The 27533-nt window shown below is 52.4% G+C and overlaps 1 protein-coding gene across 1 annotated transcript in view; it reads right to left on the bottom strand.

Moving 5' to 3' along the window:
* EPHB1 (EPH receptor B1) overlaps positions 1-22950 on the bottom strand; it is a 42454-nt gene extending 19504 nt beyond the window's left edge. Inside the window, exons 1-3 of the mRNA XM_052687284.1 lie at positions 22841-22950; positions 6284-6348; positions 4010-4691 (exon numbers count right to left, since the gene is read on the bottom strand). Coding sequence (XP_052543244.1) covers positions 4010-4691; positions 6284-6348; positions 22841-22898 — 805 coding nt within the window. The 5' untranslated portion in view covers positions 22899-22950. The remainder of the gene's footprint in view (positions 1-4009; positions 4692-6283; positions 6349-22840) is intronic.
* Positions 22951-27533: the final 4583 nt, after the last annotated feature.

The raw sequence follows: 27533 nt of genomic DNA, 5'->3' as shown, positions 1-27533 counted from the left end.
GTGTGACAAAGCCAGCTTGGGAGGCAGGGCTATTCCCCGTTTGGAAACAGGCTCTTGAAAAGATCCTTGGGAGAAAAAAAGAAAAATAATCAATGTGAGCTTTTTCTTTTTCAATGTAACGCTCCAAAGTCTTCGTTGTGAAAATGGGGGGAAGGTGTAAGTTGGTTGTGTTGGAGGAGAGGAAAAGCCCACCTGCACAGCACACAGCAACCAGGCTGCCCTGAGCCACAGTGGCCCAGCCCTGCCAGCTCTAAGGGGCATCCACACAGGACAGGGAACACCTGGAGAGCCTTTGGGCTAATGACACCTAATTAACACCTCCGTCATGCTCATTAGGGGAGGGGGGGTGGAAATTAACACGGTTTTCCTGGATGTTTCTTTATGAAATTAGCACCGCTGTGAATGGATGTCTTCATTAAGGCGTAACTTTGGGAAAATTAGCTTTTTTTTAATTATTATTATTTCCCTCCCCTCTCTTTCCCAATGCTTGAGGGACATCCTTTCCCAGCTGGCAGCACCTGTGCCTGTGCCACCCAGCAGTGGGCAGGGATCTGAAGGGAGCAAAGGGCTTTTGGGCAGAGCTCTGCCCTCTGTCCACCCATCCATGGGACAAACACATGTCCCCTCTGCCACTGCCACAGTGCTGGGGCACCAGCACGGCCAGAGGTGAGAGCAGTGGAGGTAAAATTAAAGAATAAAACCTGAGATGCAACAGATCTACGCTCTCAGCTCTTTGCTCTGCTTTTAGAAATGCAAAATTTGGCACAAAGCTGCTTCCTTTTCAGCCCATTTCCTTTACTCCCCCCCCAAACCAAGGCAGCACCGCCCTGTTCCCAACCAACAATGCTTCCCAGTTGCTTACCATCCTTAGGATCCAGGGTGAAACACCAGCAGAGAAAGGCTCTGCTGATTCTTTTTTGGGAGTAAACACAAACTGTACTTTGTATGTTCACACCCAAGCTCTCAGGCACCCCCCTGATCCCACATTCCCTCCCACCTCCTCGTGGTGCAGTGATGCATTGTGTCCCAAGCCATGCAGCATGGCCAAGCGAGATAGATGGTTCAATATGCACCAAATGGTGCTGAGGCTAGCACGTTTGATGCATTATTCATTTGGGGCACAGCAGCAGCCACTGTTCTGCATCAACCAAAGGCTGGGAGAAGCGAGGTGCCCAGGGAAAGGCACTGCCTGGGATCTGGGGACATTGCTGCACCATCTAGCTAGAAAACCCACCTCAATGGGACAGCCAGGCCCTCCAGTCACTCCGACCCCAAAACACAACGCTCCAAGGAAGACTGTGCTGTCTGCACTTGGAGTTGGCAGTCAGCAGCCAGCATTCACGAATCCCTTGTGGCACCGAACCGCTCCACCCCAAAGCCCCACACAGCATCGCCTCCACTCCCATGCCAGAAGGGATGAGATCGAGGCGAGAGAGCTCAACAATTCAACCCTTTTTTTTTCCCCCCTTCCCCCCCTCTCCTCTCTGAGGAATTAAGCCCATTTTCTCAGCCTTAAAATACCGTAGATTTTTCTGTGACAATTCCCCTGGGCTCATTAAGCAGCTCATCTTGGCTGCTCGGGTTGACGAAAGCTTCAAGCAGATGTCTGCAGCCTCCTGGGAGCTGCACACAGGAGATGTTCACCCAACACGAGGCACAATCCCAAACCTGGCCCAGCAATGAGCAATCATGCTGAAGGACACAGAGCTCCAGAGCAAAGGGAGGGCTGCCATCCCTAACCATCGTCACTCCACCACCCAAACCCAACAAGAAACCCATTGAATGATGGCTCCCAGATTTTGTTACGTGCCAGTTCCTGCTCACTGACACTTGAGTAGGGCAGCAGCAGGCTCAGATCTTCTCTTGTGGTCTCTGAGGGACATGGAGTCAAGGAGGAGCTTGCTGGCCAAAAGATGCACACAAGCCACTGGGAATCATGGAACTGTACAATGCTTTGGGTTTGAAGGGATCTCAAAGATCATCCAGTTCCAATCCCCTGCTATGGGCAGGGCTGCCACCCACAGTCAACTCAAGGGAAGATTATTACCTAAGTGCAGCCAACTGGCAGCTCTTAGGACTGGTTTTACCAAGCTTCTAGGGAGGGCTGGCTGATCTATGGGTTTGCTGCTCCTCACCAGCATACCACAGCACCTTCAGACCTACAGGTCTCACTCACCATCGCATCCTCTGCCACTCCTCCTGCAGCAGTAGATGGGGACAGGAGTGTTACCGAGTCCTGCTGCAGACACAGCACCACATCAGTGCCTGGCAGCACTCACAACACCACCAATCACAAGTCACAAGTGGTGGGACTGCTAAGCCACTGCCCAAGCAGCACCCACAAACCAATGGTGAGCTTTAGGATGCAGCCAGCCAACCCACACCAGACATTTCTACACCCCTAGACCTGCTAGTATCCTAAGCTTCCACCCAAACAAACCTTAGTTCCATGCATGCCCTCACACCAAGGCCATCAGCTCTTGGAAGTCTGCAGAGGTTTCTCCTTCAGTTCCTGCCCTTCACAAGTGGGTACTGCACACCCAGCTGGGTGCTGCACAGATGCTCTGGGACGTGGACATCCCTCATCCCCTGCTGCAACGCCCTGGCTCTCCTGTAGGATCCCAAGATGCAAAAGCATTGCACAAGTGTGCAGACTCATGGTTGTTTCCCAGTTTTCAGAATCCTTCACATGACAAGAAAGCACTTTTTTTTCCCCCCCAGAGTGAAAAACAATAGGAGCTGCCAGGCTGGTTGTATTCTCCCACATCCCCCAGCAAAGATTTACTGAGGCAAATGAAAAAGCAAGCTTCTGCATAGCTTGAGTCCTGTACAAAAAGGCAATGGTGGCCATCCTAAAAGCATCCCAGCCAAGCCTTCCAAACACCCTGCCACCAGCATTCTAGAGTCAGGGTCCAAGCCCTTCCCTTACCAAACCAGCCCTATGACCCTGTGGCTTTTAAACCCATTCTGATGTTGCCTTTGAACCTGTTTCCCAACCCCTCCTACTCTCAGCTCTTCCAGAAGCCATTCAGAAAGCACTACTGAAATGGAATTGGCTTCTCACACAAAGATCCTCTGCTCCCCTGCTTCCAAGCAAAGCACAGAACCACATTTTAAGAGAAGGGATGGCAAGGGCAGTGTGTAATGCTAATAGAAAAAAATCCTCCAACGTTATTTGGGAAATATTCACCAGAACTGCAAAAGGAGATGACAAGCAGCAAGCGCCGCTTCCATATTTATAACCTGGCAGCTGCACACCGGCAGCGTGGCTGGGAGAACCCAGAAAAACAGCAGAAAAAAGCCAATTACTACCCAGAAGCAGAGCAGCAGAGGAGCACTCAGGCTGGGGACAGCTGCCTGGCTCCTGCAGCTTTGCTTGGGAAATAACAAGGAGATGAAAGCGGCTCCGCCAGCGAGCATCGCCCTTTGAAGGCAGCAAATCACTGCAGCAGTGAGTAGGTGCCTGTGTCCTCATCACGCTGCAAGCCACAGCACAGACTTGCACTGAGTTCTGCTAGCACTGCTACTGGCTGGAGAGCACAGAAGCTGCAGGTTGAACTTGGCACACTGCAAGCATCCTGGGGCTGTGGGTTTCCGCTCTACTCCTACCATTTTTGCTGTGCATTGGGTCACAACAGTGTGTGGGATACATAGCAGGCTCTGCTCCAAAGCTGCGCTCCCAGCAGGAAGATCACAGCCACGAGACAAAGGCAATCAGGACAGATTCAGACTTTGGAAGGAGAAGGAAATTCACTCTTCCCTAAAAGGACACCGGTGACCAAAGATCAGGGGCACCAGAGTGAAACCCACATCACCTGGAAAGCAGCCTGACAGCCTTCAATATGACACTGCACACCGCCTCAGCCCCCTAAAACAAAACTGCTTTGCGACAAGACTTTCTGGAGCCCCGCACTGTTGACATCACCCACAGCAGTTAATTTGGGTACAAACAACACATTGGAAAAGCTCAAGAAGCACAGAGCTCCCTGCAAAGCAACCCCAGCCTTACCTTTGCAAGCCACGTTGTTTTCTGGCTCATAACCAGCCTTGCAGGTACAGCGACCTATGGGTACCATCCACTCCCCATCCCCGTTGCAGTACAGCTTGATGGGCACATCCACCTCCTCAGCGTTGGGGATGCAGGTGCCCCGTGCTGTCACCAGTGAGGTGCTCTCTGCCCCCGTCATGGTCTCAGGGAAGATAGCAAAGTTCTGCACCACGCTTGGGCACTTCTTGAAGAAAACCCTGACGGAGAGCAGAGACATGCAAGCCCCGTAGTCCTGGAAAGCCAGGTAAAAGCCATTGCGGGTCAGGGGCCCAAAACTTCTCACTTCTGTGTTCACCTTCATCAACCTGCCACCAAAGTCCACCTGGGAAAAGCTCTCGTCAGCAGCAATGGTGTCCACTTTGAGGTAGGGTGCCTCCGTCCAGAAGGCCGACTTCTTGGTGGCAATGACAGAGTCTGTCTCGTAGTAATAGAGGTTGAAGGTCTCCTTGCAGGAGCCAGGAACGTTGGGGAGGCTGCTGCAGTCCCTCACAGTGAAGCGCATCTCGGTGTAGATGCGGTGAGCTCCGCGCCGGTTGATGAAGGTGGTGAGGAGCCAGTTGTTCTGGTTTGGCTCGAAGACGTTGCACACCTGGTACGTACGGATGGTGTTCAGGTTTTCGTCGTAGCCACTCACTTCTTCCCACTGCACAAAGGAGAAAAGAGAGGTCGTGAGAAGGAGATGGGGGAACTGGAGGTGGAGGTCACCCCGCACGCAGCAAGGCTGTTCTGAAAGGAGGGCATAAAACCAAGGACTGGCCAAGACTGGAAGGGGCCTCTGGAGGTCATATAGTAGCACCTCACAAGAAGATGCAACGAGGGAAAGAAAGACAGACTAGGCAACTGGAGAAATGAAGGAAAGCAGTACAAGAGGCCGTGCCTATGTCAGTGACCAAGTCACCGTGGGGGCAGATGAGCAAGTCTGACCTCAGGTCCCAGCACAAGGGGACTGCTTCCCCTGGCAAAAAAAAAAAACAACATTCCCAAAGCACATCACAGCAAAGATGAGAATACAGATTCGTGGTTTGATTTAGAGAAGAGTATTAATGTAATTTAGGCTACAATTTCAATTAAGGGACAGCAGCAAACTGTGAATAGTGTATGATGGCATTAGTGTCCTACAGACAGATTTACAACCTCATAATCCATTCATTTTCGCTAATCCATGTTTACAGTCTCCTCATAACAGCATTATTCACGTGGCAATCTTTACGCAGCATGCTGACACGGGGCATGATTTCTGGGGGTGAGGCAGCAGCAGCACTCGTGGGTGAACCAAGCCAACCCTACATTGTTTACAGGCTTTGCCTTTTTTTACCTCTGCCAGCCCTCCCCACCTTCCCCAGGCATCACTCTGGTGGCAGCAGGATGGGAAGATCCAGCCCTGACAGGCAGAGGAGCAGGAGCACACACAGTTTACTGCTGCCATCCAAGGGACACTTGATGTCCCATCTAAGGCTGTAGCATCCCTGAGGTCAGGGTGAGCAGGAGAACCAAGAAAAGAGGTCCCTACTCCCTCCCTAGGGGTGAGCCTAAGGATGCTCACTGTGTTAAACCAACAGAAGGATGGAGAGTAAGGTATTAAGCACTCTCATTTAATTACACACCTGTACTTCTATTGCTGTATGCACGCAGGTATTTCATTGCGTGCAGAGCTCTTTCATCACTCAGGTTTGTCCAAATTTCACACTGGATGCTTGCAAAGCTGTAAAACCACTGCACCCCGGGACCACTAGCAGCACAGCTGGCCAGCTGTGGTTTTTGGGAGCAAAGGAACCAGTCTGCCAAGCCAACAAATGCTGTACCTCAGGCTCCACAGTGCCTCTCCATCATTCCTACCACCCACCGCTCCCTCCCTGTCTGCACCCGTCTTTGTCTATCACTTTTTCTGTCAGGGGAATGTGAGTCAGGTTATTTTATGCTTCCATCCCTCAACGACTCGTATTATATAAAAAAGATGTTTTAAGTGCTTCGGGGTGTTTTGTTCCTCATTACTTCATAAAAGTGACATTAATAGCCAGGAAGAGCACTGCTGAGTGCAATTACGGATGATGTTCCAGGTATGAAAGCTGTTTTGAGCCTGCTAATGTTTCCTAATTACAAGCCTTGTGGTACAGGAGAGAGGAGGAGCAAGCAGGAGGATAGGGAGGAGCGTGCTGGATGGGCAGCAGGGCAGAGAGGAATGCACAGGGATCCCATCAGCTCTGGGACTGCGTGGTTGGATGTGGGATAACTTACCCCTGACGGAGGGTTGGCAGTCCAGCCCAGCTCGGCCGTCGCCGTCCGTGTGTCCATCAGGGTCTCTGAGGAAACACAAGAGGAAGAACACGAAGGAGGACGCTGTGCTTTGTGCCATCACCACCTACACGAACCCACACTGAGATGGGTTCCAGGGGGAGCTTGGCAGCTGTGATTTGGCAGGATGATTTCAGCCTTAGCAATGACAGCGGAGCTGCTGGAGTGGTGATCCTGTGCCGGGAGGTTTTCAGTGGTGGGTTTGGTGGGAGATATTGAAAAGCTGTACTGCAGCATTACAGCTGGCATTTCCCTGCTTTTTTTCTTGCTCTTGTACAAGGGAAAAAAAAAAAACAAAAACAAGAGTAACAACAATAACAGTGAGAGCAACAACATATAGAAACAGATGGGAGAAATCCTCCAGGTTTTATTTATTTGTTTTCAGCAAGCAGACATGCAGATTAATTTGCTCAACTCCTGAGTCTAAAGCAAAGCTGGGAAGGAAACGTGCCTGGAATTGGCCCCATCCTTTGCTCTGCAGCCCAGCACCACAGCAAGCACATCTCCTAGCTTTGTGCTGGTACAAACAACACAACTCAGTCACAGCTTATCCCATCTCCCTGTCCAGTAACTTGCACCCACTTGTGTCCCCACCACACAAATATTATTTCTCCTCCTGCCATAAGTATGGCTGTGCATGTCGTTAAGCACTCATTAGTCATTGCTACAGCCCTTCAAACACAGTTCCTCCCACTGCAACCCCCAAACAGGCTCTGAATTTTGGGAAGAAAGCTGGAAGGAGCAGCACGACGCGGCACACAGCAGCTCCTGAAGCAGGAGACTTGAAAGAAATACACACAACAAGAAGAGATGCATCCTGTCAGCATCAAAAAAAAGCTGCCTCCCTACCAAAAAGCTCTTGCCTGTCTTTTCTTAGTGATCTAGGCATGTTTCCAGATGGCACATCTTCCCACTGTGGTTCTCTACAATGCCATTCTCTGGGACAAGGAGAAGGAAGGATGAGAACAACCCCAAACTGTTCACTGAGGCTCAGGGAAAGCCTGGCCTCACCAAAACCCCAAGGCTGACCACACAACCACCACGTGGCCGAGGCTGGAGGCACCACCAGGTTCAGCTGGTGCCACTCCATCTCAGTCAGAACCACTTGGAGCAGAAGTAGCCCTGCTCAGCTGCAGCAGCCCATCTGATACACTAAGCCCACTGGAACACTGCCTGCTCCCCAAGCAGGGAGCTGCTCCCCACACAAGTGGGATGCTCCAGGGCTGCCCGATCCCGAGCAGTGCCCTGGAAGGAAGCTAAACACCAGGGCTTGGAGAGGTGTCAGTGGGCAGGGACATGATCTTTCATGTCTGGCCAAAGCCCTCGTTAGAGAGAAGCTGAGCTTTGCTGTGGAAAGCAGAGCTCTCTCTGAGTGAAGAATCTTGCGCTGTATACAGTAGATTTTCTTTAATGGACACATTACTTTAAACTAAGCCTCCACCATCTGTTTCAGTCCCTAATTATCAATACAAAAACAAACATCTACTCACAATTACACTCGTAACAAGTAAAGATGCCAGCAATTAGCATGCAGGAACATCCTTGCCGAGCGGAGCGGGTCCATCTGCAGTGGTACCAGCGTGTCCCCAGCGGGCAGGGACCAAGGTGGCATCCACAGTGGGCTCAGAGGAGCATCACTCAAACAACGGGGGAATAAGAAACGTGGGGTGAGAGTAGGTAGGCTGCAGAGCATGGCGATGCTTGGGGCTGCCCCTTCCTGCAGCAAGTCTCAGGGTGCTCGGGGATGCAGCCCCACTCCCCAGAGTAGGCAGCAGCTTTCTCTCTGCACCCTTTCCTCTGGGAGCATCAGTGCAATCAGCCTAAGGCTGGCACCGGGGATGGCCTGCCCCGAGCTGGTAGCACTACAAAAGCAAGCAACAAGAAAATAAATTTAGAAGCTTCACTGCAAAGACCAGCACCAACTATTGCTGATGGAGACAATGCCACAGCTCTGCCTTCCTGCGGCCACAGCATGGCTGCTGTTGCCAGTCCTGATCTGCTCACAGCTCAGATTAAGCTTCTTAATGTCAGCGGGAAAGGAGTCCTACAAGGACGAGTTGCTATAATTCAGTTCCCTCTATCCCCCACACACAGAGACCTGAAGCTCAAAGCTACACCAGAAGGTCGCCCAGGCCATTTCACATTGTTCCCCATGCCCATGGCAGCCCTGCTCCTGGCCACGACATTCCAAGGGCGCAAGAAATCGCCATGTATCTCACACTTCCCATCAAGCAATAGCAAAGCAGGGGCAAGCCAGATGTGCAAGCTGCTCTGCACACGTCTGGATCTCAACACAGGACTCTTCTGTCTCTGTGTCAGCGCCAGGTAGGAGAAAAGCAGGATCGCCCTCTCCCTCTGGAGGAGCACTGCTTCTCTTCACATTCCTTAAGAGTCCCAGTTTCTGAAAGAGCCGTTTGCAGTATCTACACACTTTCAATCAAAAATATTACAGCAACAACTAATTATGTCCCATCATTCCCATGGCTCTCTGCCTTTAATGGTGCATTTTGCTGCTACAGAATTACAGCGAAACTGCTCTGGAAGTGTATAACGAGCTATCCCCATCAATCTCCTGCAGATTCATTATGAAAGATTATCCCTAGAATAACAAACCGAGTTCAGATCGCAGAGGACGCACTGAACAACAAAAACAAGGCAGCAGGATGCTTCCCTGCCCATTGCTGTGAAGGGGACACCGACACCTCAGGGCTTTGTGATGAACCTTTCCAAGAGCAGCAGCTACACAAAGAGCCTCTGCTGCACCAACACCACCTGTAGTCCTACGGTGGCCAAAAAGCAACACCTGGGGATGGAAAGCGGTTTTACACACATATAGGTGCTGTGTCACATTGGGATGGGCTGCACCGAGCCCTCCTCCCCATGAAGTGCTCTAATTACAAGGAGCAGACACTATCTGTATCAGGATGTGCCACACTGGAATACACTGCTTGATACAACTGGAAGCGCCCCCAAAAAATACCTGCCTACGTTTTTGGGCATGTATGGGTACATACAGACGCAGCCATCTCACAGTACCAGGGCACAGAGAGTCCTCTGTCAGTGCTTAGCACAGACTGGAAAAGCCAGAAATTGAAGAGGCAATGCAAAGGTTCCCCACCGTGAACAAGTCCCGCTTACCAACATGCATCTCCCAGCAGCTGCAAATGCAAGCAGGCACTGACTTGGTGACAAGTCAACACAAGTGCTCTGAGCATCATTTCCCACTCAATAGCACGGCTTTCCCTGAGATCTTTTTCACCTTCTTTAAAGTTAGAACTGCCCCATAGCAGCTCAGTGCAGAATAGCAAAGAGCAGAAAGAGCCCCTCTTTGCTGGGATCTGGTGGGTCGCTCCTACTGGACCTTGAACTCCATCACCCACCCACCCACCCGTCCCAATTGCCCCCCTCTGCCCAAGGATCAGTGGGGCAGAAGCAGTGGGGCTGGCAGTACTGAGGTTCCCCACGTACCTTCACGTGATTTTCCCACTCCAAAGGTGTTTGACCCTGTGCAAACATGCAGTGCCAGGCCAGCTCAGCCACGGCCCTACAAACCATTCATCATAATCCCACCGAGGAGAGATACAGTAAATCAAAGAGACAACTTGCCTGCAAATAGATTGCACAGGGGAGGGAGAGGGAGTGAGGAACAGAGAGAATCAGGGAGAGAACTGCAGAGGGAGAGATAAGAGAGGGGGAAGGAAGCGGCAGAAAATTACAGAAAAAGGCACACATCACGGCGAAAAAAGACAAAGGGGACCAAATCAAATAACAAAGATAAGAGAAAGAAGATAGTACCTTCAATACCTTGTTTTCCAAATTATAAACCTATTTTATGAAATTTGGGAACAAGTTTTAATCCACTGAGCTCACACAAGACATCAGAGGCCACGGGAGGCCTCAAAACAGCACGTTACAGCCAAATCAGTGTGATCCAGACGTACACAGCTCAGATGTTCCCACGATGATGAAGCAGGTTTCCAGTACCACACAGCCCACAGTCACACCCAGGTTGCAGATGAACAGAATGTAGCTCACACCATAAGACCTCATGGAAGTACTTGTAGGTAATCAGATGTGTTTTGCAACCCAAGAGGCTCCACAGGCTGACGCAGCGCTTTGGTGAATACCGCGGGCACCAGGATAGATCCAGGCATCCCAAGAGCTCAGCTTTTCCACCACTAGCACCAGGGGAACAATTCAACACTGTAAAATGACAAGGCTATCTTTCAGGAAGACATCTTCCAGAACAATGTCACTATGCATTTAAATTGTCATCTTTGCTTTCTCGAGGCTGAGCTGCCAACAAGCATCACTGAACTCTACCAGTCTGCCCCAAAAAAATCACCATATGTCGAGCTTGGCAGCCGCTTGTTTCCTTTTCCAGAAGGCATGGAAGAGGAACTCAGCTGTCCCAGGATGGACAGGGGCTCCCAAAGGCTGTGTGAAGCAGCACCCCCCAGTGCAAGATACAGCTCAGTGACATGGAGGGGCTGGCTTGCAGGATGAATTTTTCTGCACACAGATGGTGGAGGTTGAAACTCTGAGGGAGTGTTGCAGCAGATGTCCCATGAGAAACAAGCCAGCTTCCAGCACAGCTCCACGGAACGCATGGCCCTGCCTCTGGAGGGCTCCATGCCAAGGCAGTGCTAAGCCCAAATCCCTTCTCCATGCACACTAGCATCATCCCAAGAGGATACAGCCAACAGCCAGGAGCCAGAGGGCACCAGCCCCTTGCCACACCAGGAGCTGGGTGCAGCAGCTTCACGCACATCACTGGGGTTCCTGAGTGCAGACCAGCTGGCTGGGGCATGCACAGCCCCAGAGCAACCCAGCACCCAGATCACTCGTGCCCAAGTGGGAGCACAGCATCCTGCAGGAGGCAAGGACGAGTCAATTGCCACGGGGCTCCCCCACACCGACCTCACTGATTGCTCTGCCCAAAGCTTTTGCTGGGCTCTCATGGGGTAGTGATCAAGCCGCTGCTTTTCACTGGTTTGAGACGATAAATCAGCAACAGGGGCTGCTGCAATCTGATTAACAGCAGTGGGTAGCTGCAGGCAAAGCACGATGCACCGGGGATGCAGCACTTGGAATACACAGCCTGCAGCCTCTCCATCTTCTCCTTGCACAGGGCTGATGGAGTGCTTTCTGAACCCTCACACAGCAATCACAGCACTTTGATCCCAGACCCAACAAGCCTGTGTTTTCTGCTCCCCAGAAGCGACGAACTTGGTGCTCCAGGCAGCGTGGAGGGAAGCAAGGGAGCCTAATGGGTCTGGTGGATGCATCCTCCTGAACAACCGGGATTCCCTTGGAAGTGCTATCCTACAAATGCAGAGCCAGACAGCTGAAAAGACAGAACAGTCATAGACATTAACAGCACCCATTATTACGCATGTTAGCACAAATTAAAAGGACATGCTGTCCACACTCAAGGGACTGCAGGGTGATTCCCCGGCACAGCATCCTAGGATGCCACAGCACTTGCCTCTGAAGACAGTCCCAATGGCCACGAGCACAGGGACACAGCTGCGATGAGCTTCATTGAACCAATACACCAGACCCATTCTGCACCTATTTACCAGATCTTATTTCAAAAAGCCAAAGGATTCTGCGAGAGCAACAAACACGGTGAGCTGCTCAAACAGCAAACAAGTGTGGGTTGTTGACTGCAAGCTACCAAGCGACCTCCCTTCACCCATCCCAATTCCTGCAAAACAAGGATGCAGCCAGGACCTCAGCTTTCTTGGCAGACACACCAAATTAACACCAGCCTGAGGTCAGCAGAGGGGGTAAATCCTACACCAAGTATTTGCTTCTCCTTCCTCCTGCTCACCACACCCCAGGGTGGGCAGAGAACCTACTTAAAAGCTACATTTCTGCAGCTTTTCCTTTTTTTCCCCCCATCAAATCTTTTGGATCTGCTCAAAACAGTGTCTGCACTCCACCACCATCCCACAACCTTTCCCAAACATGTTACTATTACTCTGAGCAGTCTCTAGGTACACGTGTGTGACAGCTGCTCTACACGGTAAATAACCCAACACATCAGCCAACATTTCCAGATGACTGTCAGTGCTGCACTGCTTTGTGCCGTGGGGCTGGGAGGGGCATTAACAGCTCTTGGAGGGGCAGAGGGCCTGGGTGGAAAGGTAAATGCTCACCCAACACCTCTGCAGTTAGGGGGGCTTGCAGGATAGCAGGCTATGGGAAAGTGCCAGCTCCATGACCAACACGGGACATGGCCAGCACTCACCTATCTCTCTGTAAGAGCACAGTGGAAGAGCAGCACAGGGGCAGAGGGAGCATTCATCTCAGGGGGACTCACAACATAAATGGAAAAAAAAAACAAACCTGAAGAGCCATCAGCACATTGCAATCAAACCCACATATATTCCAACAGGAGGGAAACAGACTTCAAAAGCAAGGCTCACGCAATGCTGCCGGTGCCAGGCATTGTGCTGCATGTGCTTCTGACCTGAGGAGCAGAGAAGGATGAGGAGGAAGAGACCGAAGGAGATGCACTTGGCTCCCAGCCGGCTGTGCACACTCCGGCCCCCAGCCCAGCCGCCTGCAGGAGCACATGCTGAGAAAAGGCTGGAGCAGAGCAGGCAGGAGAGCCATCTGCGCACCGGGAGCCAGGCCAAAGCGTGCTGAGGATGGGTATTTCCCCCCCCCACCACCACCACCACCATTTCCCTTGCTGGGACACTCCCCTTTCCTTCTGCATGGCTATCACTCCCGGCCCAAACATTTCTGCAGGAAGCAGTGTGACTGCAAAGCAGAGCTTCCACACACAGCTTTCCAAGCCAGCACCAGAGGGCAAGAAAACCCAAACCCAAATTCTCTCAAACTGGTGTCCCCCGGGGACCTCTCAGCCTGTCCCACACCAACTCCAGGGCACAGAGAGGATGCTGCAGAGGGGTCACCCCAAGGCAAGGTGCAGGTGCTGTCTCCACAGGGCTTCCCTATGCAGGGGGAGAAGGAAGCAGCCCCTGCCCGTGTCACAGGGACACTGTCACCACTTGGGCTGAAATCCCACCAGGACTTGGCAAGGGAACTGGCATGGTACGATTCTGTTCTATGCAACGCTGCCTCTGCTCATTTTTAAAGCAGTGTGAGCTGATGATAAATTTGCCCATAAGCTCATCTCCATACCACCTCTCCTGCTGATGACACTGACCCATCCTCCCTGATTGTGGTTTCCTTGCTGAAATAAATCACTGTAAGTGCACATTGTGCTCTGGGCCTCATTACTGTTCATCACCGTCTGCATGATGGAGCTGTCACATCCTCATAGATGCTGTCACCTGGGCAACCCTGAAGAGGCCCAGGCCCATATGTGCCCATGGCAGCCCTGTGAAACCTCAAGGCTATCCGTGGGGGAAACCTCCTCTAGGAGGGCAGAACTGCTTCTCTCCACCCCTATTTACAGCAGATAACACAAACACCAAAGGGAGGATGAAGGAAGAGCTGGGCACAAAGGCAGTGGGATGCCCCCCGAGCCTTTGCCAATTAAACACCCAACTCCAGCTCCACGCACACTAGTGTGCAAAACCCACTGGGTCACCCCGGATAAATCCAGAGGAGCGTTGCAACTGCACTTCCAACAGTAAATGAAAAGCTCTGTGCCAAGCCCCCATGAAGACTGCTGGAGTGTTAACAATGCGGAAGCATTGTTTGCCTGTCACACTGCTTTCAAAAGGCAAACACTCAAAAAGCAAGAGGGAGCAATTAAAGCTGCCGCTAATCTTGCTGTGTCCGTGTCAAAAAGCAGCCCGTGGCTCTGACAGAGCCTGCAGCAGCACCAGCAGCTCCCTGCTGGGACCAACGGGCAAGAGATGCTCCACAGGACCCAGCAATGGCACAGATCCCCACCAGAGTGAACCATGACTGTGTCCCCACACCTCATCCTGGCCCCCGAGGAGCGGAAATGCAGCTCTTTCCGATACTTTGGGTGCGCCAAGCTGGAGGCTTCCAAGAGCACACCCATAAACACGGGTCAAGGAGAGGACGTGCTCCGTAAGGTGACCATACAAGCTCTTCCCACCACTTGCACTCCCTACAAAAACCTCCATTTGCCACCATTTGGGAAGAACCACCATTTCCAACCCAACAGCTCAGCCCTCGAGGCAGACCTGCTGTGGGCTCACCACGCAGATGGGTCCCACGGCACCAGGAGCCTCAGTGAGCTCCTGTCCCACACCCTGCACCCCAAGGAGCCCTGCAAACCCTTAGACAGACAGAGGATAGGGGGCACAGCACTCACACGTGCAGGCACAGGCTGGGGGGAACCGCGCTACAGAAATAACACAGGCACGCAAACAAAAGAGCGCAAGCCATTAATCTGGGCGAACCAAAGGAAATGAAATCATTATGTCTGCAGCTACAGCATCCAGAAGAACAAATTTCCTGCCTGGATAATAAATGGATTCTTTTGTTTCACGTTGGCCCCGGCCACGTGACTGTCTTGGCCTATTCCTCATCCAAAACATCTTGCTGTATAAATACCCAGACGGGCTTGGGTTTCAGCTGCTAAAAATATGTTTTAATTATAATAATATATAATAATAATAACACAAAAAGCTACATGCTCCCCAGCCCCTTTCCTCTTAAACAACCCCTGAAGGCTTTCCAGAGCACAGGCAAAGAAACAAAAAGACCAAAGTTACTAATGACAGCAGCAATCGCTAAGGAAAGGCCCAGGCAGCCAAGCAACAGCCCCAGGTTGCTGCTGCTGCAATAAAGAACCCTTGTCAGAGGGAGCACCGAGGCACACACACCATCCTGGAAACCCTGCGAGCATGGCACGGTGCAAGACCAAAGCCCCACAGGTGCTGAGGAATTCACCTGAGCAACAGGCAGTGCATGCACACCCACCCTACGCATTGCGGGCAGCTTGCTGGTGCAGCAGCAGGGCTGGCATTTCACTTAGTTTTTACCCAAACCTATGAGAAAGGTGAATTCTGATCCCCCTACTGGCTGAAGGAAGGGCCCTGGGCAACTCCCAGGATTTCAGCTGCTAAGAGCTGTGTGCACCATGAGCTACAGCCATCCCTTTAACCTGCAGCTCCACGGGGCACTCGATTAAAACAGCTTTTGCGCCTAACTCCGTATTTTGCTTCTGATTTCATCTTCCTTCCACCCGCCTTCCCACCTTTACAACAGCGCAGCAAACACTGAAAAAAAAAGTTGCAGAACAAAACAGCGTTTGGAATCCAGACATGAGAACACCTCGCTGCAAACAGCCTGAGTCCCATAGGTGTCAGAAGAGCCCCATGGGTGGAGGCGAGCAGGGAGCACGGCAAGCCAGCACTCACACCAGGCTGAAGTTCCAACCAGGCACCACTCCAGGAGCACTGTGGTACATCAGCAACCACAGGACAAAACCAACTCTGAAAGATCGTAAGCTTGCTTTGTGCATCACACCAGAAGCAGCCCAATTTCTTCTCCTTTTCTGGGTCATCTTTAATTTTCAATTATATTTGGGATGTTGTAGAGAGAGTCTAAGCGTTACTGCTGTCTCATTTCAATTGCTTATCATCACTGCTAAAAGGAGGGAGAAAATAAAAGAAGTCATTGGAAACTAAATATTTACACACCCACAGACATTAATCCCAGCAGATCCAAGGGTGGGAAGCTTATTTTAAAAAACATCTCTAATTACTTTCCCATCTTAGAGGGAATAATCTGGCGATTAGTTACAACATTTGACATCAGCAATCACATTATTTCCTAACGAGGGATAAGTGCAGCCAGATCCCCATCCCCATGGAGGATTCCAGGCACTCTCTCCCCAGCAGGATGATGCCCACTAGAGATGGGGACACCAAACAGGCACCAGCAGAGTTGCTGGTCCTTGGGCTGCATCCCGAGGAAACCTCTTTGGTGAACGACTGAGGACTTTGGGACAGGTGAAAATCTGACTGTCAGACTCATTTAGGAAGACAAAACCATGCTCACCCTGATGAAGTGAACTATTAAAAACAGGAGATGGTATCCAGGGTAATAAAGAGCAAGACGTGAGAACCAGCCGAGGAATTCAAGTTCACAACTCCTATCAACTTCATATGCTGTAAAACTTCACCTAGTTTATAAGTTTCTCACCAACTTCATAAAAGATGTTTTATTGTTTTCTGACTCTCTTGCCTTCATAAAATGTGTCTCCTCGTCTGCGTGGGTGTTGCATTATAAACATTTGCACTTTGATTCATTCAAGACTTATGGAAGCTTTCAAGATAACCTATTAGGAATACTTAAAGTGTTTCTGAGGCATCACAGCCTCCCTCGAACATTTCAAGATTTTAAATAAATAAATAAAAGCATGCCCTTGCAGCAAACTACCTCCAAAATCCACCAGGCTGTAGATTCAAGCTGTGTTTGGAAGCAACCAAGCCAGCCTGGTAGAGGAGGTCCCCGTTTCATTCGCTGTGCAGTCATCAGAGATGCTGGCATGGGAAGGGACTTCTCCCTGCCACTGTAAGACTTCTAGTTAATAAAGAATTTTAAATGAAAAAAAAAAACCAACAAAAACATTAAAGTACTCTCACTCTTTTCACATTTCACAGCAGCATCACTGCTTGCATCCTCCCTAGGACGAAAGCTTTGGTCATGCTTTGAGAACAGCTCACCATCAGCACCTGGAGCACACCCACCCCAGTTTTGGGGCTGCTGGTGCAGCACAGCGAGGATCCCTGCACTCCATCACAGTGTCTCCGTGCCTGAATACAGACAGACTCACTGTGGCACAGAAGCTGCTCCCTACCAGGAAGCACCAAAGCCCCGCCAACCCGTCTGCTGCTTTGATGCAGGATCAAGGATGCATCCCATGGGGATGTAAGACGTTTGGAGCAGCTGCTTTGACGAGCAGACAGATGTAAAAGCACAAGTTTCCCATCCCTATTAGAAGGACCAGGGACTGGCCAGCCTTGTGCATGCAGCCCAGCCCTGGCACGCTGCTCCTCCACACCAGACAGGGCTCACAAAGGCAGAGCAGGAGGGTGCCCGCAGCAGCAGCCTCCTCAAAGCAGCCCTTTTCCTCCAGCCTCCGTTGAAGGCTATTGAAGTTAATGAGCATCTTTTTGTAGCCTCCAGCATGCTAGAGAGCTGGCCGTTCAGTGCAGCAGCCTCCCGCCTCGGTAATAACACAAGTGTGGTGTAGGGAGGAATAATAAAAGCCAATTTTTAGACAGTGATAGAATACAACTAGCTGGTGACCTTGCAGATCCCACCAGCCAGTGCCTACCATGGCCAGAGCCTGCATCTCCAGGCTTACAGGAGCAGACAATCTACTCCTGGACACAGAAGGCTGTGCCTACCACATGGCATGGCAAAAGCCAGCTCATTGCACACCACAGCTCCTCCACCAAAAGCCTGAGGATTTTAGTAGAGTTAGATCTGAGCCAGCAACTTCACTGCATGGTGTAAAGGCTCGGACAGCAAAAGCCACAGGTCAGAAGACTTTCAGGATCACCAAGTCCACCATCAACCAGACCTAAAGAATCCCACCACTAAACCATGTGCACACATCTCTTAGATACCCCCAGGCATGGGGACTCCACCACCTCCCTGAGCAGCCCATTTCAATGCCTAATCACCCCTTCCATGAAGGAATTCATCCTAACATCCAACCTAAACCTCCCCGCTGAGCTTACCCACCAGCACAAAGCTTACGGGCAGCTTCACCACAGGCATGCAGAGCTTTGCTCAGGAGATGGTGATGCTCTGTAGTCCCAGGCTCCTTCGCAACCCATGATCTCCAGCAATGAAAAGAGGATGCAAAGACTCTCATCGCTTCAAAAATAATTAATGGAGGGGCTGAGCAGCCACACAGCCATGGTCAGGGCTCCTCTGAGCTGCTGCACAGAGGCCTTGTGCTGCTTGAAAACACTGCACTTCTGGCAACGCAGCCAGCTGTTCTGCTAATCTTGAAAAGCTAAGTTTTGTTCATTTCCAACACATTTGTTTCAAATTAAAACCACAGCTGAAGCCTCAAGGAGTTCTCTGGAAATATCCCATTGCTCCTCCGTCCACATGCCTGATTTCCATCACATCCTCCCATTTCAGAAGATTTATAAAATTGAAGCCGTTGCTTCAAGTTCTCCTGATCTCCGGCTCCTAAAGACACTCCAGGTGGATTCAGGGAATCTTCCAGATTGGAGAAGCTCAGGTCCTGTGAAGCCAATGGAATCAGAAGCCCACGACCCCGATGGACGCCTCTGGGTCCCTGGGGTTAAAGTCCCTTCTTCAGACACAAGCAGGCCTTCCTAAATATTCAGCTTTTCCAGAAGGTTCAGCCTCTCACCTGGCCCAAACACAAAACACCAGCAGCCTCGCATTCGATCCCTTTCCCCGCACACCTCAAACGCAGCGTTCCCTTTTCAACCTGTCTTTCTCTGGACTCCTATTTTTCCACTGGAAGATGCAATTTGCACCCATCCAGCTCCTCCACGGTGAATGACCGACCGTCTTTCAAGCCAAAAGCAATTATCCCCAAATTAACAGGACTCTCAGGGGGATGGCAAGAAGTCAGTGCAGCCCCCCCCCCCCCCCAGCCAGGCCTTGCACGGGGTTCGAGTCAAAGCCTTGCAGCTGACTGTAGAACAAAAAAAGAGATGAAAAAACAAAAGAAAGCCTCTGTAAAACATCAGTCCCTGAGGGAAGCAGATGGCTCTGCACCAGCAGGAAGGGGCAGACCCAATATGTGTTCCTAGCAGAGGGGCATGGCCTGTGGGTAAAGGCCCAAGTGCTGAAGAGACACAGTGGGGCTCCAACTGGATGTTCCTCACAGGCAGAGGAAAATTAATCAAAATAGAGCTTGGGCACAGAAACCAAAACCTCAAAGCAAAGGGACTGGGATCTGAGTAACCAAAACCTGGGTGTCTGGGATGGTGGCGGTGTGGCTGAGAGAAGAGCAGGACTCCATATTCTGGACAATAATCCTATACTGGGTGACAAAGCCCCCGCTCACACGAGAGGAAATGGCCTAAAAACAAGGATTTCCACAGCCTCTTGCCTGTTCCCAGCAACCACTTTACCTTGCTGCAACATAAATTACAGCTTAATCAGCTCTGAATGCTGGCGATGCTGCCTGGATGCCTCCCCAGATATTAAATGCCTCTCTCGCTGCGCTAACAAGCACATACCTGAGGCCTTCCGAGCCCTTAATTACTCAGCGCCGTTATTTCCAAATCAAAATATATAAGTAAATCAATTAAAAACCTTAATACTTTGGTGCTTTCCCCCACCCCCTTCCCCACTTTGCAAAGGCCTTGAAAGGAATCCACCTGATTACTAAGGAATACGAGCAAATTACAACTGTTATCCAAAACCACTCTTCTGGATGGACAAAGCTTGCTGCTGTCTCCTACCAAAGGGATGTGGGGATGTCAGAGGCAATCCCCAAAAGCAGCAGCCCTAAATCCAGTTCTTCCCCTTGAGGCTGTGGTCTAGATCAGCAGCCTCAGATCCCCATAGCCATAAACCACCAAGATCAGAAAAGCCCTTCGAGATCACCAAATCCAACTATGAACCAGTCCTCCTGAGTCCCATCACTCAACAACACCTCCCAGCACCACGTTCACATACCACAAATTCCTCCAGGGATGGGGACTCCACTCCCCCAGTCAGTCCATCCCAATGTTTGACTACCCTCTCCATGCAGAACTTCTCCCAGTACCCAATCAAAGCCTCTCTCCTGGTCCCCTTACGAACCACCATCTCCTCTGACCCAGAGCAACTTGTTTCAAACAGATCACAGTCATGGCAATTAGGTCACACCAGGCTGCAGGATTAGTGAGCAAAAGCACAGTTATTTAGAAACATCGAGATTAATTACCAACGAGCCTTAATAGAGCCGAGCTAATTTACTAATTTCGACCAAGTAACTGATCAGTTAAAAGATTAAAATCAATGATCATAGACAACAGCTTTTTTTTTTGCTTTTTTTTTTTTTTAATGGGTTGTTTTCTCACAGCAACTCTCAGTTGCACAAAAGGAGACCAACAATCTCCGTTAACCAAATATTATTGTAATTAAATATTCAACAGGGAGGCTCTTCAATTATTCATAGGAGGGACGATGCTCGCTGTCAGCAGGCTGGCGCTTTCCCTCTGGACCTGGCCCAGGGATGCTCGGTGGTACGGCTCTGTGACTGCTGCCCATGCAGCACCCAGGAGCTGGATACTCAAAGGGAGAGCAGGAACCCATCTACTACCAGGCACCGGTGGTGAGAAGGGGGGCGGGTGGCCAGGTTCTGTGCAGCGTTCTGGGGCGGTGCTATTCCCTCAGCAGACAACCAGGAGGGCAATTACATAGGAAATTACAAATGAGCTTTTTCAGCAAAGAGTACGGGGATACTTCAATTGGCTACAGGGAAACTGCAGTATCGTTCAGGCCGTTCATCAAAGCTCTGCGAGTCTCAACGTCCAGCGAAATGAAACAGTAATAAATATTAAGCAGAACGAGTTAATCTCCGTTGAATACATTTTAATACAAAGCACGGGGTCTTTGGCTCTTACAGACACACCATCTCATTTTTCTCACCATTTCTCACTACGCGGACTTGCTGGAAGATACACGGTGACAAGAGATGCCCCAGCAGCAAGCCGTGGCTGGGAGCCACCAGCTCTCATAGCACAAAAGACCCACAGCAGCCCCACCACACCGACTCTGGGTTTCCTGCAGCCCAGGACATGCTGCTCCACACCACTGCTAGCGAACACAACTCACCCTGCACGAGCATTCATGCGTGCCAAGCTCGAGGGCTCGAGCGTTTGCAGAAAGCGAGCAAGGTCAAATGGAAATGCGCTTTCAGATCCTAATGAATATTTGGGGGAAAGCACTCCCCCGCCCCCTCCCAGCTATTTACTCAGCTCTGCGATTAAGCGACTGCCGTGCTGCTGTGTTCAGAAGAAGCAGAGTGCTGCAGCATCCTCCAGAGGCATCCCGTGAGCCTGGGCTCCTGCCTTCAGCCAGGCAGCAACTGAGGAGAGAACGAAACAGAAGCGCAGCCTGCGCCCCGTGCCTGCCTTCCAACAGCTCCTCCAGGGCTCCTCTCTGCGTTAGCTGCTCCAAGAGCATCTCCAGCAGCCCAGAAATATCGGCGATGGCAGCCTGTTCACAAGCTTTCCCTCTCCAGCAGTGCTCTTCTGATCTCTCCATCGCTGCTGGCGCTTGTTTTCTTCTCTCACAGGCCACCAGAGCCTCGTAAGTTATTCAACTTTCAGCAGGCTGCGCTGCGTTCGGGGAAATTGAAATTCAAAGCCTTGATTAAGGCAGGGGAAAAAAAAAATATATAAATGAAGACCTTCACCTTAAGGAGGAGAAACAAGATGGAATTCAGCTGCAGGTGTGGTGCCAGTGCGATGGGTTTGCTGCGGGAAGCAGCAGAGGACCGCCCAGGGACGCCGAAACTTCATCCTCCCCTCGCCTACGTCCCCAAGCCTCGAAGCACGCGGGAAACAGGAAGGCGACCGAGACAAGGAATAATGAGTCAGTGATACCAGCAATTAGTCAAAAAAAGCAGCGCAGGCATCTGCGGGCGAGGGCCCGTTCCCATGACTTAACAAAACGCTCTCCCTTCAGGCTGGTGGATCTGAGTACGCTCCTCGTGCCAGCGCCCAGGTTCTTCCTTTCCACTGGGTTTTCTTTTCCAGATTGTGCAAATTAAAAAGCAGAAGAAGTAAAAAAGAAAAGGGATGGCTCTGGGTAGCGCAGAAATCCAGGACTTGCAACATCTCTGGAGATACGTCCCTGGTTCAGCCCCGGGCACAGCAGCAGGAACAGCCCTGCGGGGGAGCGCTCGCCCCACGCAGCACCGGGCAGAAGCGGTGGAAACCGAAGGACGCGGGCAGCAAAGGCGCGCCCCGAGCCAAAGAACGGGAGAGGTAACCGGGGGCTGCGGGAACGGCTCTGGGGCATCACCAACCCGCTGCCAGCGGAGCTACGCCAGCCGCCGACTCGCCAGGGACGGGATGGGTAGGCGAAGCAGCAGCCGCACACAGGGCTCTCTCCGAGCCGCGGACACCTCACAGCACTCCCCGTATCCGAGATGCACGCAGCTCGTCCATCGCTGCCGTCGCCTTGCGCTGAGCGCGGTCACCCCGGCTCCGGACGGCACGCGAACCGCGGGGCGCGCTGCTCCAAGCCGCAGCGATACCAACCGAGAGCATCGCCAGCGGGTCGCGGAGGAGACACGGCACAGCGCGACGCTCTCCGGGCCGACGTGCAACGCTCCGGCAAGGGCCGACGTTCGCTGCCCGACTAACGCGGAGCTGGGGATGCGGGAGGCGCGGTGCGAACCCGCGGTGTTCAACAGGTGGGGCGGGGATCGGCACCGCATCGCGGCAGCCCCGCGGCCGCTCCTCCTCCCCGAACCGCGACGCACCGGCGCGGCACGGAGCCCCTCCGCGGGACCCGCGGTTCCGAGGGAATCTCCCGGCGGAACCGCCCCCATCCCGAAGCCGCCTCCCGCCCTCGGCCGCTCGGCCCCCGCCTCACCTTCCACGGCGGCCGCGGCGGCGGCCAGGCAGAGTAGCACCACCAGATCCGCAGCCATCGCCGCCCCGGGCCGGCGGCCCCCGCCGCGCAGCCTCGGCCTCCCCGGGCACCGCGCGCCGCTCCGCAGGCGTCAGCCGCCGCCGGCGGGAGGGCATGGGCGGCGGGAGGCAGCCGGGCCGGGCCGGGCCGCGCCGAGCGGAGCCGCGGGACCGCGCCGCCCGCCCGGGTCACATCGCCGCCGCGAGTGTGGAGCGCCGCCACGCCGCCGCCCGCCCCCGCCGCCGCCCGTCACGCCCCCGCCGCCCGTCCGCCAATCGCAGCGCCCCGCCCGCCCCGCCGCGCCACGCCCCGCGTCACCGTGCGAAGGGCGACGGCGCCCCCCGGCGGTCGGAGGGGGAGATCCGACGGGGCGGGCGGGGACGGGGCTGCGCCCGCAGAGTGGAGTAAATCGGTGAGGCCGGGCCTGGGGGAGCCGAGCCCGGCACCGTGGGCGGGCGACTGCGGGCACGGAGCGCGCCCCGAAGCCCCTCTGCTGCAGCGGGCTGTCGGTGGGGAGCCCCTGCCCTGGGAGGCACCGGGAGGAGGGGGCTTGAAACGCACGTCGAGGGAAATCCATTCATCCTGAAACAAAATGCCATTTCTCTTCGTGTTCTGCAAAGGGGACGTGGCCACACGTGGACGTTTTGGGGTAGCGTCAGCACGAAGCTGTCCCCCGAAGCCGCCCACAGCTTCGCAGAGGCCACTTTCCCTCGGACCCCTCTCCCACAGGAGGTTTCATTCTATTCTGTAATGGGTCCCGGCCATCACCTCCATCAGCAGTCCCTGACAGCACTGCAAACAGGCAGGGGACGTCACCCCTCCCAATGAGGGGCCCTCTGGTGCCAGTTGAGCCTCTGGACTTTTTTTCTTGCCTGAGTGGAGGAAGGAAAGCAGGGAAAGCTGGGAAGGGGAAATGCTCACAGCAGCTCTTTGACCAAAATCACAGCTCTTTGATCAAAACCAGAGTTTGCAACGACAGCTTTAAACAGTTACCTCCATTCTCTTTTTTTTTTAAAAAAAAAGAAAAATACAAGAAGGAAACCAAATTGCTTCCGTTTACAGCTGCTGGGGTTTGGTTACAGAAAGCAAACAATAGGAATTCTGGCTCCAGATAAGAAGAAAACTGAGCTTGCTCTGATCTTTCAGCCAAAACTCTGACTTTCAGGGGTAATTCTGGCAGCGAGCTCAGGCTGCTGAGCACAAACATGACCATCCCACTGGGGCTGTTTCACTGTGGGTGCTCAATCGGCACCTGCTGCCATGCTTCTCTGGTCAAGAAAGGGGACACAGGGTAGCACAACACCCAGCAGCTCGTTTCCCTGCTTCCCAAGGACACGGGATGCCCACGCTGAGGTTTTCCCCTGCCAGCCTCTGGAGGTCAGCAACCAGCAGTGCTGAGCTCTGCATGGGACAGTCCCACTTCTGTAGTGCAGTGCACTCCGCCTCCAAAGGCATTTGTCATCGTCTGAAGGACACAGCAAACCTTCTGCACCTTAATCATCGCTGCATTTACAGAGGCTTCAAATAGCTGGTAATGTAAAATTTAAAAAAAAAAAAAAAAAAAATCTTGGCGAATTTATGAGGTAGTATCTGACATTGTCCTGCATAAATCTCAGGGTTCTGGGTAAATACAGAGCTTTCCAGGAAGAGCGGGGCATCAGCAAGCACGCAGGCAGGGAAGCAGTGGTCTGCCTGTGTGGGAGTCAGCAGAGCTGAGACTGCATCCAGACCCTGCAGAAGCCCCCAGCAGAAGCTGCTCAAGGCAGGCAGTGGGAACATCCAAGAGAGGGAAATTCTAGCAGAAGGGAGAAGAATAGAAGAGCCGTGGCAGAGGCAGACAGGTAGGGTTGCTGTCTTTGCATGAGCTTGTGGTTGGTAGCTCACCATGGGCACAGGCCCCATAATGGCCGTGTGGTTGGTGTCCCACCATAGAATCACAGAATGGCCAGGGTTGCAAGGGACCTCAAGGATCATGAGGCTCCAACTCCCCTGCTTCATGCAGGGCTGCCAACCTCCCCATTTAATACCAGACCAGGCTGCCCAGGGTCCCACCAATCTGGCCTTGAACACTTTGAACTCTAAGGATGGGCAGGGCATCCACAACCTCTCTGGGCAGCTGTTCCAGCACCTCACCACTTTCTCTGTAAAGAACTTTTGCCCTGACATCCAACCTGTCTCCCCTGCCTCAACTTACAACCATTTCCCTTTGTCCTGCAGTTATCTACCCTTTCGAAGAGTTGATTCCCCTCCTGTTTGTAGGCTCCCTTTAGGTACTGAAAGGTTACAATGAGGTCACACCAAAGCCTTCTTTTCTCCATGCTGAACAAGCCCAGCTCCCTCAGCCTGTCTTCATAAAGGACGTACTGCAGCCCTTTGTGGCTCTCCTCTGGACCCTCTCCAACAGCTCCCTGTCTTTTCTGTACTGGGGGCTCCATGGTGGGCGTGGGGTTGGCATCCTACTGTAGGCTTGTGGTTTGGGCGCATGGTTGCACGGCCAGTGGCCCATCATGGGCTCAGGGTTGGTATCCCACCACAGGCACGTGGTTGGCACCCCACCACCAGTGTGTTGGCGCTTACCGTGTGGTTACCATCAGTCCTCATCTTCACTGCCTTTTGCAAAACTCACAGTGCAGGGAGAGAGTTTGGGCAGAAGCACGAAGGCAGCTCTGCTCCCCTCCTCCTGGAACTTCCTCCTGGAGCAGCCTTCTCAAGTGGGCAGCACCTGCTGTGGATCCTTGACTTCTGCACTTCCCCACACTGTAACCACACAGTAAGTGCCAGGAAGCTCACGGTGGAACACCAACCACGTGCCCATTGTGGGATACTAACCACGTGCCTATGTCAACTCCATGGCTATGGTGGGATGCCAACCCCGTGCCCATGGTGAGGAGGCGACCCCATGCCATGGTGGGACACAAACCACGTTGGGATGCTGGCACTGGTTGCCCTCCTGCCCCAGTTTACTCCTTACTTGAAGTACCAAGGCAAATTGAACTTGGCATCCAAGGGGAGGAGCTCCTACAAAGGCACACTTCTCTACAAAGGGCTCTGTAGCAGACACCCTGAGCTCTGATACACAGATCTTTCCAGGCTGTGCAGCATTTGGGCACACCAACACAGTACTGAGTGCGTGCACCTCTGATCTGTTTGCCTTAAAGCACGTGTACTTTTGCAGCAGCACCTTGTTTGCATCCCTGATGAGGCCATGTACCACACAGGCAACCAGCCCTCCAGCACACACAGCTCTGAGTCCTGTGCTCCCAATAGAGATGACAAATGCCATTAAATCCTTACACAGGGCAGGGAGAGGAGAGCAGCAGCGGGAGACCTCACCCCAGCAATTCCCACCTAGTAATTTTAGAAGCTGTGGGTTAATTTTAGCCAGGCTGGCTGAAGGATGTCTCCTGGGGCTTCTGCTCCTGCACCTTTCTAGGAAGAAAAGGTGGCAGGGTCATGAGCAGCCCAGCTCATGATCCCCACAGGGATGATTCTGGGGGGGCTCTGCTGCCCCACCGCCCCCATTTCTATCCAGTCCCTATCAACACCCAGTCAGCTGGCTGGGCATTCTGCTCCCCGTCTCAGCTTCCAGAGGAACATGCGGCTGCTTCTTGCTGGAACACACAGCGCATCCTTTCAGCAAAGAAAAAATAAAAATATTTCTGCTGGCACAGCAAAATGGCCAAACCCCAGCCGGGTGCCTTCAGTGCATTTCTGACTCGTATTGCAAAATCTACTGTTATGCACATCCATACTTTTGCCTCCAGAATTGCCAACATTACTACTTCTGAGTCCAGAACGGGCAGATATCTACTGGAAAGAGGCTGCATCTCACAGCCCCACCTGCCTGGTCCAGCTCTGATTTAGGATCCTGTGCTCTGCAGTGACGTTGGGGTGAATAGAAGAGCTCTCAGATGGATTTCTCTGCTGGCTCTCCCCTCCACAGTCCATACAGATCTCTGTATGACAGGATAAACATTCACTTACAGCTTTATTTACTGAGAATGAGCAATTAAACCAACCCAGATTGATTTATGGCCAGCACAGATAAGTCCTCCTAACACAAGCCAGCTCCAGCTTAACGTTTGGACAGAGTATTTTTTGCTCAGTTTGCATTTTTTTTAAGTCTCAGGCTCAAATTTAACTTCCCTATAGAAGAGCTTTGGGCTCCTGAAGGTATGTAAGCATGGCCACATCTGTACACAACATTGCTGGGACAGGGGGATCCACCGAGTGCATGGGGAAAACATGGAAGAAGATGTAAAACGTGGGCAAGACATGGGAAAAACTTGGGAACACATGCAGAAGACATGGAGAAAACACAGGGAGGACATGGCTTCTCCCTCCAGCTACCCAGCACCTCCTTGGGAAGGAAAAGACACACTTTCCCTCCTTTCTCTACCCCTTACCAGCGAGTCCTGAGTTTTCCACATTATGGAATTCTCAGAGGGTGGTGAGGCCCTGGCCCTGTTGCCCAGAGAAGTGTGGGTGCCCCATCCCTGGAGGTGCTCAGGGCCAGGCTGGATGGAGCCCTGGGCAGCCAGAGCATGTGGGGGGCAGCCAGCCCACGGCAGGGGTTGGGACTGGGGGAGCTTTAAGTTTCCTTCCAACCTAAGCCATCCTGAAATTCTGTGAATTCATTTCTGGGGACCAACCA

Source organism: Tympanuchus pallidicinctus, unplaced genomic scaffold, assembly GCF_026119805.1.
Source record: "Tympanuchus pallidicinctus isolate F22 unplaced genomic scaffold, pur_lepc_1.0 scaffold22, whole genome shotgun sequence".
Classification (NCBI taxonomy): domain Eukaryota; kingdom Metazoa; phylum Chordata; class Aves; order Galliformes; family Phasianidae; genus Tympanuchus; species Tympanuchus pallidicinctus.
The sequence above is the reverse complement of the archived record's forward strand: the minus strand, read 5'-3'. Positions and strand labels throughout refer to the sequence as shown.